Source organism: Anser brachyrhynchus (assembly GCF_964034855.1).
Source record: "Anser brachyrhynchus genome assembly, chromosome: 19".
Classification (NCBI taxonomy): domain Eukaryota; kingdom Metazoa; phylum Chordata; class Aves; order Anseriformes; family Anatidae; genus Anser; species Anser brachyrhynchus.
The window spans coordinates 5,237,790-5,255,402 of record NC_137712.1 but is presented as its reverse complement, the minus strand read 5'-3'; the positions used below and the strand labels follow the sequence as shown (position 1 = coordinate 5,255,402).

General features: G+C 38.8%; 1 protein-coding gene and 1 long non-coding RNA gene across 4 annotated transcripts in view; both read right to left on the bottom strand.

The window, feature by feature from the left end:
- MED27 (mediator complex subunit 27) overlaps window positions 1–17,613 on the bottom strand; it is a 141,024-nt gene that overhangs the window by 53,324 nt on the left and 70,087 nt on the right. For all 3 annotated transcript variants that reach the window (XM_080562260.1, XM_080562261.1, XM_080562259.1), the window contains exon 3: window positions 6,066–6,196. In XM_080562260.1, coding sequence (XP_080418386.1) covers window positions 6,066–6,196 — 131 coding nt within the window. The remainder of the gene's footprint in view (window positions 1–6,065; window positions 6,197–17,613) is intronic.
- The window catches only part of LOC308180484, a 31,453-nt gene continuing 20,051 nt past the window's right edge, over window positions 6,212–17,613 (bottom strand). The window contains exon 3 of the long non-coding RNA XR_013940969.1: window positions 6,212–17,558. This is a non-coding gene — a long non-coding RNA (uncharacterized lncRNA). The remainder of the gene's footprint in view (window positions 17,559–17,613) is intronic.

Sequence of the window (17,613 nt, the reverse complement as noted above, 5' to 3'; positions counted from 1 at the left end):
ATTGGAAACTGATCTCCTCCTTATTAATACAATTCCCCATCATGTACAAAAAGATATCTCCATGTTCCAGAATGCAAACAGAGTTTTAATCTTTAATTATATTCTCAACCTCAACTCTTCTGGAGAGAAGTATAGATGTGGGCCCGAGGATTATTTCTTTATTACATTATCATCTCGGTGGTATTTAATGAATATTGATACTTAATACGGCTTTGCCAGTAGGGGGAAAGAAGAATTTTAGAACTGCACAAAGAACTTCTGATGACTTTTCTCAAAAAGGAAAAAACAGCCACACATTTTGCTCTTTCACTCTTGAATACTTTTAAGAACAGGCCCACATGTTAGATTCCAGCTCCCAGTGCTCACTGAGGGTGCTGTACCAACACTTGCATGTTAAACAACCCCATTTCCCACAGCTTACATACTGGTGTCACGCTTAACTGGTGCGTCAGATTCTTGGTTTCGGATTATGAATTCCTGGCTGGGATTTCAGACCTCTAACACAGCAAGGTCAGATGAGATAAATGTAATTTAAACATACGGTCTTAAAAACAGACTTTAAACATATGGTCTTAAGAACAACAATGACGACAAGCATCTCTTGGCTTAAGCAAGCTCTGCCATTATCCTTAGTGTGATCTGCCTCTTTCATAATGAAACTCCTGAACCTAGGAAGTAATTAGATGCTGTTTATAAAACAAAGTACTGAAAAAAAACTTGTCCTTCAAAAATTCTTGGCAAAGGGCTTATCTGGATTTTTCTTAATGTAGAAATGATAATTTACACAAGTTAAGTTCCAAATAATTTATTTTGGCACATCTAACGACTGGGTATATAGCTTATATACATATACACAAATACCTTTCAGTTAACTGTTTAAGTCAGTCATATTTTTGACTACTACACTGCTGACTATTTTTAGTTACATTTCTTCCTCGAGACTCACCTGATATGTCTTGAAGAAGGCTCTTAACAAATACAATAGAATCTTGTAATGACACTTGTACAGCAGAATCGTTAAATCTGATAGGGCATTAATACTATGAAAAAACAACACTTCTGACAATGCTAGTATTGAACCAAGCTATAATAAACAGAGCTCGGTATATCTGTAAGTTTATTTTCCACATCCAGGTGAACACACGTCTGCTGAGCCTGCAAATAAGCTCCTAAAGGAGACTGCTCACTGAAGAGCATCTTCTGGTAAAGTAGCTCCAAAGCAAGTATGAACTTCTTTTGAATATATCCATCTTCTCTAGAAAAAGTAAGGGGATGGGAGCCACCAAAAGATGAGGGGATGAGGAGTTTTGTACAATAAATTGTGGAAGCAATCTTGACAAAAGATTTCTTATTAATCCAGCCACTTATACAACCAGAAAGATGGAAGAAGTCAGTGCTTAGGACTCTGCATTCTGTGCATACATGATGTGGGAACAGAATTTTGTTATACGGCACCTAGCGATTATACAAAAATGGTATTATACCACTAAAAGAACAGCCCTCCTGAGTCTCTACCCAGCAGTCTATCCTCAAGTCCTTATTCCATTCTAAAAGAAAAATTATCTTCATAGCTTTTTGTTGCTCATTTATCTACAACAGTATTATGGGCAGCATGTCTTTTTTTTTTTTTTTTTAAAGAAAAGTAATTTTGCTGGTCTGCTTCTAGCAATACAGTTTAAATTCACAAAGATTTTTACTCAATCTATTAACATGTTTTCACTGTCAAGTTAGGAAATCCATCAGAGCACACAAGATTTACAAGACAAGTTGAAGTGCCCTAAAACAAAAAATTGGACTCATTTTTACTCAAGCCTCTCTATCCACTGAGCTTGAAGTTGTCAAACAAGCAGCAGACTTGCAATTGTTTATTGTTTATAGTGTCCTTATTTCTGCAGAACTACAAATGTCACAACAAATGACCCTAGAAGGCACCATAAAGGGCAAGAGTCTCAGTACTTATAGTGGTGAGCAAGTTCTTGTTCTGGCAACTTCCTTCCAGGCAGAGAAGACGAATGATTAAGTCGGGAACACCGAGAAAGCCCCATGCCACAGAGCTATCAGAGTCCCAGGGTTTTCAGCTGAGAACCCTAAAAATTCCCATTAATACTGACTCTCCTGTGTGTGCGCCAACGAATACAACCGCATGAGCACAAAGCCAACGTCCTGTGCTTCCTCTTTTCTCTCTTCCTCCTCACCTCGCAGCGGCTCACTGCTGTCATTTCTCAGCAGCACGGTGCCACAGCGGAGCCTGCCAGGCTCTCAGCGGGGTGGCAGCTGGCAGGGACACGTGCTGGCAGGGACCTGCGTGGGCTCGCTGCTCCCAGCCCTCCCAAACTGCTCGGGGCGTAGTGCTCAGCTCCTGCAGGGGTCGGGGAGCTGACACCGTCAGCAGGACTTTGCTTTTCAGACACTTACTGTAGAATAATACAAGATTAATTAACTGCATCAATGAATATATGTCGAGGGGGATAAAAAAAAAAAATTCCTAAACCTAAGAATCTTTTTCTTTTTAGATAAATAAAATAAAGCAAACCCACTCCACCCCCACCTCAGACCCCCCTCAAAAATAAGCCATGCTGGCTTCCCGAAGTGTTGCATGTATACGCTTTCCTAGTCACTTGGAAGGAGCTGACAGCTTTCAGCACTTCAGCACACATTGCTCCGCAATTCTGTACCAGAAGGGAGGAAGCAGCAGCCAGATGAGAAGCATGTGAGGGAACGCATCTATTAGCAAGTACAGGGAGATGTCTTGTTAATAGAAGACAGAAGGAGGGACAAAGCAAGAAGAGAAAGCAGCCAGCAGTTAGTCATTTTCTCATACAGATACACTTGGCTAGAAATGCGATACATAGCAAGCCAGTATTCTGCACTTTCGGAGCCAGAGGAAACCAAGACTGAAAAGCAAACACGAACACCACAACGCCCCTTTTCAAAACTGAGATACAGCAAAATCAGGTGAGAGATGCCACCTGATGTGCTAAGCTGCCTGTTTCAATTCGGCACCCTTAGAAGCCCTCAGATAATAAAAACAGAGAGAAAATGAAAATTTTTCCGAGAGCAGTCACCTAGGACAGAGACCTCCCATTTTAAAAAATATCTTCTTATTCAAAATGACTGATGATATTACAGATATCTACTAGCGATAACGTAGAGCTTCTCACTCCCAAACCAGAGTATATCAAAAGATGGCCTAAGACTGGCAAGGGACAAACAAGCAGGACTACCAAGCATCAGCTGGGCCATTGGCAAAACCCCTTCTCTAGCTCCTTCTGCAAGCAGAAGAACTTGTTTAGCATGTAAGACAGGGTGGAGTTTTTTATTTTATGTATTTTTAAGAGATATTTTGCAGAGGGAAGGAGAAGAAAAGGAGAAGAAAAAGAAGATAAAGGAGAGAAACGAAGGCCTCAAGTGAACAATGAGTTGCCACAAGACAAAAATCATGTTTTGCATCACCACTCTTCCAAGACATACCACTTGGCAATACTCAGCATGTGGGATAAAACTCAAGTGTCACCACAGCAATAGAGACCAAAGATATGGTTAACAAGGTAACTGCTCAGATTGCATCACCATTTAGAATTTAATACCACCAACAACAAAAGTTACCTATGCAGTTTCTTCAAGAAACAGGAAAATAAATAAGAACTTCAGCAGCATGCTCTTTGATGTGACTAAAATAAAGCCATTAGATATCAAAGCATACGTATCCAGAATAAGCATCAAAATAAACAGTTTTTAGAAGATACTTTGCCCAAAGCATTATTTGTTACCTCCTGAGCAAGACTGTTTCCTGCATTTCTTTACTGACTGAAAAGGATTACTGCAGTGCTGCTATTTCCTCCAATCTTAAAATGACGTCTTGGTACATAGCCAGTTTTCTCTACTTATGTTTAAGGAAAGCTCTAGGTAATATAGTTGTTCTGAACAACATTTAATATATGCTTGACTCATAGCACATTGTTACTCAGCCCAAAGACTTGTCACTGAACTTTATTTTATTAGCATAAATCAAAGCAAAAAGAGACAAAAAAACAGTTACCCCTTTCCTGACTAATCAATAAAGCTTTAAAAAATAAAATAAAATTCCTGAATTGCCATAGAAAAATTTGCACTGAAGTCAGAAAAGTCCACCTTTTTCCCTAAGATGCCCTTTCAAGGAGATACGTAGTTCTGTACCTGCATGTTTTCTTCTTCTGCATTTTAAAGAGAATGAAGAAAAGAATATCACAGAATTATTCATCATTATTTGCATGAAACTATAGAAAAATCAAGATGTTAAAATCCCATTTGCCATACCTTTTTTTTTTTAAGAACACTTTTCATAAGTCTATTTTCATAAGTCTTTTCATAATCTGCCTCTGCCTTGTGTTAGAGACATGGTATTGAGCTCAACAGCTATACGATTTGACTTAATATAACTATTTTTCTCTTTTAGGACACACCAAGATAGCAAATAAGAACAAAAACAGAAAGGTCAAAGAAGTCAGAGAACAAGAAACGAGGGATAGATAAAGGGCTCAGCTCAGTACAAACATATTTTCACTATGAATAATGCTGGAAGTGGTAATAATATACTAAAATATAATTCAAAGACTAGCCAAATTTTAGTTACTGTGTTCAAATTTAATTCTATTAATTTAATTCTATTTCCAAATTGCAGATAAATGCAGCATTGAATGAAAAGGAAAAATCACCTGCAGATAAAAAGACATATAATACTTCTACATTTGTTTACCATATTAAGATCTATACAGCTGAAAATCTTCAGTTGTTTTTTGTTGTTGTTTGTTCATGACATAGAATATACAAGTACAGACTTTTATATGCAAAAATGTAAGCCAGCTCTTTCTCCCTCATTATGGGTACTGCTAGTAACTGGGGAAGCCATGATAAATACAGTTTTATTTTAAGGCCTCTGAATAAAACCTGTGACAACTGGTATCACAGTGCTCTAGTTTATAGACTTCAATCAGAGAAATTTTATGCTCAAAACTCGACACCCCAACAAAGAAAACAACTATTGAACCAAAGTTTGTCACAATACCCCACTGTTCTTTCACAAATATAACAGAAAAAGCGTCTGTTTTGCAAACCTGTGGTTCTGCTACAGCTGCCCTTCTAGCCATTCCTGTTCGACTGATGTACCGGTAAAGCGACAGCACATTTTATGGATTCCTGAATTAGCAACCCTTTAAAGTTAATATACAAGGGGAGAGTTCTGTTTACTGTGATCTGTTATCATTTCATATAAAGAAAAAAAAATCTAAACTCCTTTTGATTCCTTCATCAACTTCGCCCTGTGGACTCCAGTGACAACAAGGACTTTTATTATTATAACCAAGTTTTTAGTAGCATAGTTTATACATCAGTGACTCTTCTTCTGTGAAAAAACACGCAGCTTCCACTAACTACAAAGATGCTCAGTACGACGAATAATTGCTTAGTGCTTCATTTTCTACATAATAATCATTTTCTTATATGTAACTAAATATTTTAAGTAGTCTATTAATTTTTTAAGTTTAGTTGTGGACATCTCTGTGTTTTTGGCATCAATGCACAGACCGCCTAAAGTGTTGATACTCTATGTCCTCAAACAGTTTCTAAGTGTCCTCATAATTGCTTGTCACCTGTAAAAGAGGTTTAGATCCAATGCAAAATTAACATATGGTGAACAGATGGACTCAGAACAGACATTTGTCAAAAAAGTACTCACACCAAAGACTTTTTGGCTTCAGCCTTTTAGGACCTTCAGAAAAGTGCTACTTGAAGCTCCAAGTCATACTAATCAAGGGAACATCATTCCTCAATGACAATCTCGTGTTGTAAAAACTTATATGCCCTGTTATGAAGAAGAATCCTTGCAACTTTTCTGCTGTCAGAGTGCCTCCGAATGTAGAAGAAACAAAATACTGTTTCCATAGGGTACCCCACCCACCCAACATGAAACAAAAATGCAAGCACAAAGTTTTCATCATTATGCATTTTTTAATAAAAATAATTACAATAAAAAGTTAAAAATAACCCCACCCCACCATGTAAGCCCTTCAACATAGTCCATGACTTACTGAGGGGGTAAGACGAGAGTTGTTGGCTGGGCTTTCGGTCTGCGTTTTGCAGATACTCCCATCTGGTTGGCTGACCGTTTCAAAGACTGCTGATTCAAAAGGCCAGATGCTAGCCCTGCATGGTACTGCAACTGGATGATAAAGAAAAAAAAAAGAAAAAGAAAAACATTAAAATATACACCACTGCAGCACTCTGTGTCAGACCTCTACAATCTGTACCACTTTATTAAAATTACAGCCGGCAAGCTATTTCATGTATTTCACGTATATGTTTCAATGCTATTTCATGTATTGCTTGGATGGAAGATGATATGAACAAAAGCATATAAAAACAGCCTGTTGTAAAATAGGTATTACAAGGAAATTATGCCATTGGGAAAATAAGATGATGAATCAAAGACTTTCTCAAGTCCTAACTCTCCTGAAGCTTGGACTTGCTTTTAAACATTAAGATAGCTCCTCCTCTCTAGGGATCAAGTATCCAAACTATCTAAAGGAAGGTAAGAGGAAGAAAGGTTTGACCCTGCCACTGTATAAACAATTTTTTTTAAAAAAAATAACATTCATTTTTTCTTGAACAAAAACACACAACATTCACAAAGAAATTTCTGCCCTCTAAAGAAAAACCTAGCCTTTGAAATACCTGCTCACACATTTCACCAGCATCGCAGAAGATTCACATTCAGTAGCTTTCTCCTCTAACCTTTTATTTTAATTGCCAATAAAAAAACAAATTTATGAAGGACACACGTGAATTTACAAGTTTTGGAGCACATTATCACTGCTCAGATCTAAGAACAGCCACAACGCTGCGTCTGTCCTGAAAGCAGCCTCAAGTGCAACAAGTTTCAAGTTCACCTCTGCACGCGTCCAGCTCCCCGTTTTGAGAAGGAAGGCAGGTGCAGAAGCTCACGATACAGTGTCAGACAAATGCAATCCCTTTCATCACTCCAGTCCCTGCATCATTGCTTTCAGTCAACTGTCCACAGCCTTGTTCTGAAGAAGGTGAACTTTTTAACGTTACCAACACCGATCCCATGATCCTCGTACAAAAAAACGTTAGATAGGAAAGCGTGGCTTACAAACGTTCAGAAAACGAAGTGGTCTTAGGCAAAGCTGTTCTGCGGGGTAATGACTGAAAACAAGGGGAACAGAGCTTGGTAAAGCAAGCTACCTGAAAATGGGGATTAAAATAAGTGAAGCTATCCAGTGAGCCAATCTGTCCCAAATATCAACGTTTAGAGCAACCCGAAGGCTTTCTACCAGGCCCCTGGCTGATGCAGCTGCTTTGCCATGCAATTTAAGCTGTGGCAGGACAAGAGGATGCACAGTGTGGCTAACGGGAAGAGAACGGCACTCAGCCACCGAGGGAAGGGCTATTTTATTGCCCTAACAGCTCATCTTAGGCCAACGAATTTTGCTCAAATTTGTTTTTCTGCTACAGATTTCTGGAATGAAGAAAATCAATGAGAGCAATGGACAGCACATGTTTGAAAGGCGATGTTTCAAAGTGTCAAGGGCTTAGTTCTCAATCTTCACCACCCGAATCTGCAGCGAGTGCAATACGCAGGGAGTTAAAGGGAAAGACAGCTCTGGCAGAAGGCCCCTCCGACTCCAGCAACATGCCCTTCCCTTTATTTCTTGCATCTTATTACAGCAGCGCTCCTTCAGCCATCTTGTGCTGGTGACACCACCCAGTTACGTCCTCTGCTCAGAACGACATTGACAGGTACTTCAAGTAAATAACATCGTTTGGTCACTTGCTCAAAGACAGACGTAATCACAGGTGCTAATCATAGATGAATTTTAAATGTAACCTTTGAAAAACATCTCCTAACCTCCTGGCTAGCCTGACATTTCGCGGTCAGGCACGAGAAAAATAGGAATTAAAAATAAATATATTCTAAAAAACAATTCTGTCCTTGAAGGCTGACTCCTAGTGATTAAGCCATTTTTATTAATTATAAGTATTTACACATAATCTACCTTTGCTTCCAAGAATGCAGATCCAACTGTCAAAATCTATAAGGGCCCATTAAATATTTACCGAACCAGCCTTATAATGGGAGAAAAGGTCAAAGTTAATAAAACTGACAAGCAGCTTCTGTCCAGCTTGATTTATACATTATTAAAGCATCACATGCTGTACTGCACTGAACGCATTCCTTTTTGGGGGCAGAGGGGTGTTAACTGAAAAGACTGGGAAATTCTTTACTAATCGTTTGTTCTGATGAGCAGAAACAAGACTGAAAGCAGTGCCAAAGCAGCACCGGTAGCATCAAAAACACCACCAGGAGATTCAATGGTACGATGCAGAATGAAATGAACGTCCCATTCTGTGCATTTTTCCTCCTGTAAAATACCCTTTTCTGCCAGCATTGCCCGTGACAGTAAATCTTACCTAAAATCGTAACGGTCCCCTCAAAATATTTGCTTACTGACATAAGAATGCTATTTCCAAACAGTCTATCTTCGCCCAGGGAACCCACACAAAACGTACTGTCAGAAGATATTATGGGTACCAAATGGCTCACGCAGGTACAAGGGAAGCCAATATGAGCTCGGGGGAGACAAACCCTTTGAGGCTACCCAACACCTGCTTTTGCCATTTCCAACCTTAATGACTCTATGACTACTGTGCTCATTTAAAGCAGCAAAACGGTAAACAGCAACAGCTTTATCCATATAATAGCTAAATATACACTAAACTCCGGTACCAGTGCAGCACTAGGTGTAGGTGTACCGTCAATCGTTTCTTTATCAGCCACCGAAGAAGCCCCAGCATCCACGTCCTTCAGCCCAGGGGAATTCCAAGTGGTTTACAAAACACTGAACTCTTTACTTCCTTATGAGATACTCCTCTAAAATTTCACCAACATTGATCCTTCCCCCCCCCCCCATACATGCAGATGAAACATAAAATCTACTTCAGAAGACTAAGAAATAAAACAACAACAACAAAATCAATTTATAGCAGTTAGCAGCTAAGATATACACAGTGCCAACTTGTACAGTTTCATGATACCTGATATTTCTCTTACAACTGTGATTTCAGAGATGTGTGAATTCCACATTTTAAAAATCAAAAGAGACTCTCATTCTCAAGAACATCGGGAAACTACCGAAAATAATAATTTAATACATACAAAAGCTTTACCTGAAGGTAAATAAAACAGAACTTGGATTATTTTTCATTATTTTTGAGATTCACTTTTTTTTTCCCTAAATGGCAACATGGCCTGTATTTTCAGGAAGAAAAGATTACCACTAATGTTTTACAGGTGCCATAAGTCACATTTTCACAGTGTTTGAGTATATGAAAACTACATTCGTATATTAACAGTGCTCGATCTTCCTCACAAAGTCAAATACATCACAACAAAGACAGCACTTAGGAGTCACTGTTCTCACAGTTGAAATTCTAGGAGGGCAATTTCTTCATTCCCGTAACATGTCTTTGGCTTTAACATGAACTACTTAAAAAAAAAAAAAGGTTTATTAGAGAATTACAGATTGGATTTAATTCCATAAGCATTAACATTTTTTTAAAAGTTAATCACATAGGACCTTCTACGTATTCTATCCTGGTGATTTTTTCCTTACCATCAATCAAGGCAATCCACCCCTTAAAACCACCGAAACAAAAAAGAACCTCCCCATTCCCCCAGAATATCCCACTACCTTGTACAGATCATCTTTAAGGTTTGGAGTAGACAGGGAATTCTGCTCAGCCTACCTGCCGAGGGGCTCAAACCACAACACATTTATTTGGGTCCCTTCATTCAACACATATGTACATCATCTGGACAGATTATAGGGTGGCCTACTATAGGGTGGCCTGTAAGATTACCCGACAGTGTATGTCATGAAGCCACATATATGTACACAGTGCTAATTCAAAGCTTTTTAAATTAAAGCTTCATCATTAGAATTATGCTTGGTCTAAAGGTCTTCTGCTTACATAATTTATGGGTTGGAGATTTTGCCTGCGCTGACTGCTGACCAAACAAGTCATTACACTCCACTTACTTACAAGGCCACATAAAGCTGCAGAAATTAGGGGGTGGGGTGGGGAAACAATCACTTGGAGCATTTACAGTTGATCATCTCAATTCTCGGTTGCACATTAAATTTACATATTACCCTTATTCAAAGCTTTTTAAGCACCAGTTGGTTTGCTTAAAAGAAGTGAAATCAGAAGGATGACTTTTGTTTGTGACCACATCACTCCGCAGTGACATGTTTTCCAAAGACTCTTATCTAAATATGTACAGACCACACATGTAAACAGAAAGGCATTTTCTCCGGTATAAGTAATATTAAAAATAAATTATTTGCACTTCTTGGAGAAATGGAATTTTACAGAAGTGGCTGACATACTTATTCATCATGGAATTTTCTGAGCTCACTGCAATACTGTCAAATGCATGCACATTTGCTTCCTTTTAAGTTGCACAGTGCTTTGCCCCGTATCATTATATTATTTTTCCCTCGTGGCTAACAAGGGATTTGTCTATTACGATAAAACTCTGGTGGTTCTTTTGAAAAGAGCAATAAGCAAGCAAGCAGGACACTCCCACAGTTTCATCTCTGCAAACTAAAGTAGGCAAGTGAGAAATTTCACTACCTTAATTGATATTTTTTTAGCTTGTCTCAGATAATGAGGCTGGTTTGGAAATTCTTTTTTTTCCAAACAATGTTTGATCATTTTAGGATGGCTGAATTCTTAACTTGGCCAGAACAGCATCAATAAACCGAAAGAACAGAGTCTCCAATTTATTTACGCATTGCTTTTCCTCTCTTGTTGAACTGGGCTGCAGGCTTTTCAATTAAAAGGAAAGCTAGACATTGTGCTTTTGCTCTAGTTTACAACTTAATTAGGATACTTTGTTCTATTTCATTATTTTTTAAAACATTTATTCCCCCCAAACACTTTCTAGTTTACTCGATTATTTTAACAAATACCTATCATCCATGATGGGAACAAAAGCTACCTCCACTTCCTTCTTTTTTAAATCCCTGTACAAAAGTTATTCCCTCTTTTCCTGAATTCCCTGATCCAACTAAACTGTGAAACTAATGAGCTCGCACTTCTGTTAAAAGCCTCTTGCACGCAACTGCTCTTATTTGCATTGCATGGAGATGCACAGTGCCAGTGCCTCCTCCGGCCAGTAACGCAGCAGACGTGGAGCATTCTGTGGACGTCTACCTACCTACACGTGCCCCTGCACGGGCATGCTTGCTTCCCCCTTAGGTCCCTCCACCCAAGGCTCAGGAATTGGATAAGAAGTTGTGACATATATATACATGATGCAATAGTAGGAAAAGCATCAATACATTTCCCTGTTTTAATGCCTTGTCTTCCCTGTATCTTTTATTTCATTGTCTTTGGATTCATACTTTCGCTGAAAGCACTGTTTTAATTAGTGTCAGATTTCAGCCTTAAATTGTGTTCATCCCGTGCTGTTCTTCCAAAAACACTGAAGTTCTGCTGATGAATGACTGCATCAATGTTCCCTCATTCCAATAGTGCTTGCAAGTCTTTGGCTTTTTACCATGCCGAGAGCGCAAATTTGGCACTTTCTTCAAGAAATTGGTCAAAACTTCAGCATCTGCATCCTCGCTGCCAATAAAATCAGCTGCATTGTTCCAAGTCTCTGCAAAAGCCACTCCTCCTCCTCAGGTTTGTTTTTTTTTAAAAAGTGGTTTGGAATACATTTAATACCTACATCGGTGACATATTCAAGTTTTTTGAATAACGTCAACACAAAACGACATTGCACAGCCAAAGGCTCTGAGGTTCAAAGGGATCTTGTTTTTAAAATGGATACAGGCAGAGTAATCATAATTTAGGGCTGCATACAACCTTATTTACCTTTTCAGAAGAATTATTTTAAGCTTAAGATGCTTATAAACAAGTACAGGTGTTCTGAAGGCTTTGAAAATAAGTATTTCCTGAAATATAACTAAATGGAAATAAACTGGCATTTCACTGGATATGTAACTACAAGCCAGACACGGAAAAGCATCACAAAAAGGAGAATAAAATTATTATACTGCATTCTGCATGTAAATGACACAATAAAAACCTCATGCATCATCAAACAGTATTTGCAAGTAACCCTGAGTTCAAGGACAGCAGCTGGTACAGTGGTGGTCAAACCCACTAATACGGACATGGTGTCACTCCGTATGATACATTCACACCTATTCACACCTGTGTGTTCACTTCACGGATTTCATTAAAGTCTAAAGACTCAAGAAGTTCACCTCACCAATATTCAACAGAAAACCTAAATTCTTCTTTGACAACAAGACTAACCTTGCATAGGGCAAATAATCTGTAGGAAGGAAAAGTCATCAATAAAACTCAGGACTGAACAAAGACACAATTTGAATCTTCCCCAGTGCTGCTGTGATCCCTTAAAAAGCCACCAGAACTTCGAACTGAAGACACTGCTCTCATGCTAAACTTATTATCTTCTAAAGCCCTAGACTTAATCTTTGGTGTCAGGGGCTCAGGTGGCAGCTATGTCAGTATAAAGCTTATGCAAATCCGACTAGTCCGAAGTGCACAATGAGGCAAAGGGAAGGAAGACAGTCCAAGAACACAAGAGGGACATCTGTTAGTAGATGGAGCAACGCAGCAGAAGTGACCCTGCACTAGCACCACTCATGTATTTTTACCTAATACACTGAATTTAATTATTTTAACTTCTGTTAAGTGCCTTTCCTTAGCTTTGGTCACTCACACAATAATTCAAACGCACAATTTATTTAGTCTAGCAAACCCCATACCGAGTGTCAGCCTACAGCTGTCAGCCTAGCCATGGTTCGTTCTTCCAGCATGGTGAAACCTGGCTTCGTGCAGTCTCTCGTGGCCTTCCTGAGGAAGTCGTGCTCAAAGAGCCGAACTCCAGCTTATAGTTCATCCTGACACAGGTATGCCACAGGCAGATGGATGCGCTCTGCAAAGCTGCGCCAGATGTTACCGCTCACTTCTACTGCAGATTATCACACTTCCACAGCAGCAGAAGGGGTTGCGTGAATACTCTTTAAGCTGTTCTGGCTGAACTTGCCAAAGCAGGAGATAATTCTTGCTTAAATGGTTACTTTTGCTAATACACAAAAGCAGAAAAGAAGAAAAAGCCACCTCGCCTCTTGATTTTTTTGCTCAGTTTTCTTGTTCATTCTTAGCACGCCAAACACGAACTTGTCTTTCTTTACATCTAGCAGGCATCACGACACAATGTTGCTGGGAAAGCCAATTTCCTGCCAGCTAGCAAGGACAACTAATAAAAGTTTTAAGCAACAGTTAAGATTTAGAACAGTGTATGCAGCCTATTTCCCTATATGAACACTCCTGCTACAGCTTTAGAGTATTTGTGACCAGTTTAATTTATACTCCTTTCAAAGCATTCAGACAAAAGAACAACCAATCCAGGTCACTGTTATATGCTATTAAAGATAATTGAGATTCCCACCCCATCCCTACTAACATGGATTTTTGCACAGGCAAACCTCACAGTCACCAAAGGCAGCTGCAAGCTATGGATCTGCGGCATTCCAGAGGATGAACGTTGAAAAGAAATGCAACATTTTCCCCCTTTATAACATCACAGTCAACAAAGAACGGTCATCTCTAGAATCTCACTGGAGATGACCTTAACTAAGGCACTTGCAAGCAGAATGCTGAAATGTAACAGTCAACAAAATCTGAAACAGTTTCGGTTTTGCCACCGAGTAATTAAAATGAGTTTTTCTGTCCTTACTCAAGTTTTCTGTGTTCAAAAATGAATGATACACATTCGAATCCTGGTGGATTCGGCCTCACATTGACTTGTGGGTGACGCAGCAGTTCCAGTGATCACCAGCAGCAGAGTGCTCCTCCTCCTGGAGAGCCTGACTGAAAGTCTTCTCCAGCTAAAACAATATTACCATTAGCTAGTATCTGTAAACTTCCTTTAATTCTTTACAGTAGCCATTTATGGCTTACAACATGGACTTTCAGGAATTTTATCTGAAATAAAACACCAGACTTGAACAAAATTAACATTCTGCATTTAATTAAACACTGACAAGAGGCTTGATAACCATAAACCTGCATTCCTTGTCATTTGTACTCGAGGTAAGGAAATCTTACTCCTCAGCACTAGACATCACAATAGATTTTTACTACATCAATTTGTGCAATGCACTATTAAAAAAGGCAAAATGTGACCAAACTTTATTAAAAAAAATTAAACTCACCACCTTTAGTGATTTTTGAATATGTCTCTACTTTTAGATGATCAGACTGTACTACACATAAAATTCCACTTTTGAAAAAATCAGTTTAAAAGGAATTTCAAGCTGGGCATTACAAAATAGGTACTTATAAAAATCTCAGTCAAATTACTTCTTTAGACTTCAAAGAGTTAAGTTATGGTTTTAGGAATGAAAACAGAAACTATCAGGTTTGATTGATAAAAGTGTAGCTTTTAACTAAGACTGAAAAAACTGAAGACTGGCAACATTTTCTCCAGAATAATATGCTTCCTCTGCTTTTTTTTTTGCACAGTGCACATAAATCAAAGAAATGTTAAAGAGGCTCATACATCACTGGCTGGCATTTCTAAACTATTTACAAAATCTGTAATAGTCAAGAGGATGGAATATATAGAAGTGTGACCAGAAAAGTTACTGAAAGAAAAAAGGCGGTTCTTCCATCCTGGCAGGGTTAATTAAGGTTGGAAATGACTCCTGATGGCAGAATTCAAAATACTAGAGACCAAACTAGTCCTGATAACGCAGGGTTACACGAAGCAAACAAGTCCACAGATTAGCCAAAACAGGGAGGAAGTGTATTTGAATAACATGCTTGTTCCACAATTAAGCACAGGGTTCTGAAAATAGATAAAGCAAATGATCCATAATGCTTGAAGTACGTGCAAAGGCAGGGCTGACTTTGCAGCAGCAGAAAGAGCCCCAAAAATATCAATAACTCTAGTGCTTAGCTGCGGATCCATCCAATTTTCACACCCTGACATCTAAGCATACAACAGACTTATACAGATGAGGTTTTCCTCAACAACTTTTACAAATGAGAATCTCATCTCCTCTTCTGAAAGGAAAGACATGGATTATGGAAAGTTTATCTGTCCATCTGTTGAAGATGTCACACTCTGACTAGAGAGTGCAAAAAGCAGAGAGTTGTTTTACAACCAAATCCAAAACTTACTGTAGTCTGAACTAGTGTAAAAGCCATATGCTTTGCAAAAACACCTCTTTTGCTACACTTTTTTTTTTTTTTTAAACCGCAGCACAAAGAGTAACAGTTCAAAAGCTGCTGTAATCTTTATTTCTGAAAATAGATCACATTCTCATCTTCCACACTCGAGTAAGCTAACCGACCAGAAATCAGAAAAACAAGGAAATACTACAGCGTGCAATGCAAACTAGAAGAGACGAGCTCCAGTGCAGGAAGTTACCCACAGTTTGCAGGTACTGTAGCAGCTTGGAAAGCCCCGGAATGGGAACAGGATGGATGATGCACTGAGCAGAAACATTTGGTGGAATGCAACAGAAAGTGGTTTTACAGTTTTCTCTGTCAGCATAGAACATTTCAGTAGGAGTATTTCAGATGAAGCTTGTGGAACCTCACGAAGATCTTTAGGATTAAAACAAATGGAATACACTTCATATTATTTTCATGGGAGCTTATAATGATATTGTAATTAACTCAATCATACCACAAGATTAATAGCATTTAAAATGCTCCTAGTCATTCATTACAGGCCTAATTAAAACTCTTTTGGTGCTGAGCCAGCAAGAAATACAAAAGCACTTGCTAGCTACCCATATATAAATATACATGGTATTATCTATTACCTTTATCATGCTATTTGTTTCCATGTTTATTGTTCAGTGAGCAGTTTTTCTTTTTAAAAAGAAGTAAAATATATCAAAGATAGCAATAAAAATGGTCAAGACACCACTTTGGTGGAGGCTTCAACACCTGCAACAGCGTACCAGCTCACTACAGCTAACCAGTTTATTTCTAGTTTTACTGCAATAGTTCAGGGCTTCTACAATAGCAGATGCCTTTCCTCCCACACATCAATTAATTTGCAAATGCACTCAGGTTGTAGAAATAATGAAGTGCTGAATGCTTTTCTATTGGCAAGTGTTGCTGTCAGGAGGTGGATGCTGTAGGCGAGGTGCTAAAACGCGCTGCTGCTATATGCATGCCAAAGGAAAGACATGCCACATGAAACTTGGTTGACAGCTAACAGGGCATGTCAATTATTTTATTTACCCCTCTCTCTCACTGGCACCAAAAGGAAGAAACCCCCTCCAGAAAGGTTTTTATTGTATTTATCTAGGCATTTATAGCGCACCCTTTATTATAGTGAGATCTGAGCTTATGTGCTGACCCAAGAAACATTTCATATTTAAAGGCTAACATACAGGAAGAGAGAAGTGATTTTTCACGTACTGTTATATATGCTAAGAATGTTACATTCAAAATCATTAAGGTTACAAATGAAGCATTCAATAACTAGGAAATGCTTGACTTGATATTGCCCATGCAATCCAAATCAGTCTGCTTCTGGTGAGGATTCAGACTGATCACACACCTCTTTCCAAAGGACCTCAAGTTACCACCGTCTGCAGGATTGCATGGGTGAAACAAGCAGTTATTCAGCACCCATTTTCATGCACAAAATGTTATTTACAGTATTTCTCACAGTGCCCACACTTACCTTCTCAGATGTCTTCTATATGTTTTCCTGCTTTATCTTACTTTACAAATATTGTTGTTTGCCTTCAGAATTCTTATTCCACTCACGCTGGGAGTAGAGTGGCGTAATGGTTCCTACAGACAACAGCAGCAGGCAGGCGCTCAGCAATTCTTCAAAGCAGCCCAAAAAGGCTTTAAGTTGGGTCGTGAGCAAGGTTGGAATCTTTACATCCCACTTCTACCACTTGAAATAAAGGAGTAGTCGGCAGCATTTCACCATTACTTTCTGTCTCAACTGGCCATTAATCGGCATCAAAGCACATCTTGCTACCTATACACTGAAAATATGTTAAAAATTTGAAAGTCCAGAATCTCAGTCAAGTTCTATGCTTTGGAGGACAGCATGTTCTCATGGATACTGACCCTTCACGTTTTAAGTCCTCAAATCAGAAGGCATATAGTTAGTGAGCCCAGCAGAGACAAGAGTGAACCACACTATGGTTCAGAACCTGGACGGTTGGATTCGATCCTGGCACAAGTTTCCAAGGAAATATTAAGTCAATCTAAAAGAACCTTTGTGAACATTTAGTCTTGCTTCTTACCTAACATAAGCTACTTCTGTCTTTAGAATTTAGCAAACATAGCTAGAAAAAAAGACGTGCTCACCAGTGAAGTCTTCCAAGGAAGGCAAGCCTCATACTCTCTCTCTCCAGTGCTTTATTACCATGAGCTTTTACACCAAGCACCTCATCACTGCAGTCTGAATTTAACTTCCATTTTCAAATATGGAAAAAATATATATATTCAAATATATATCACATTTCC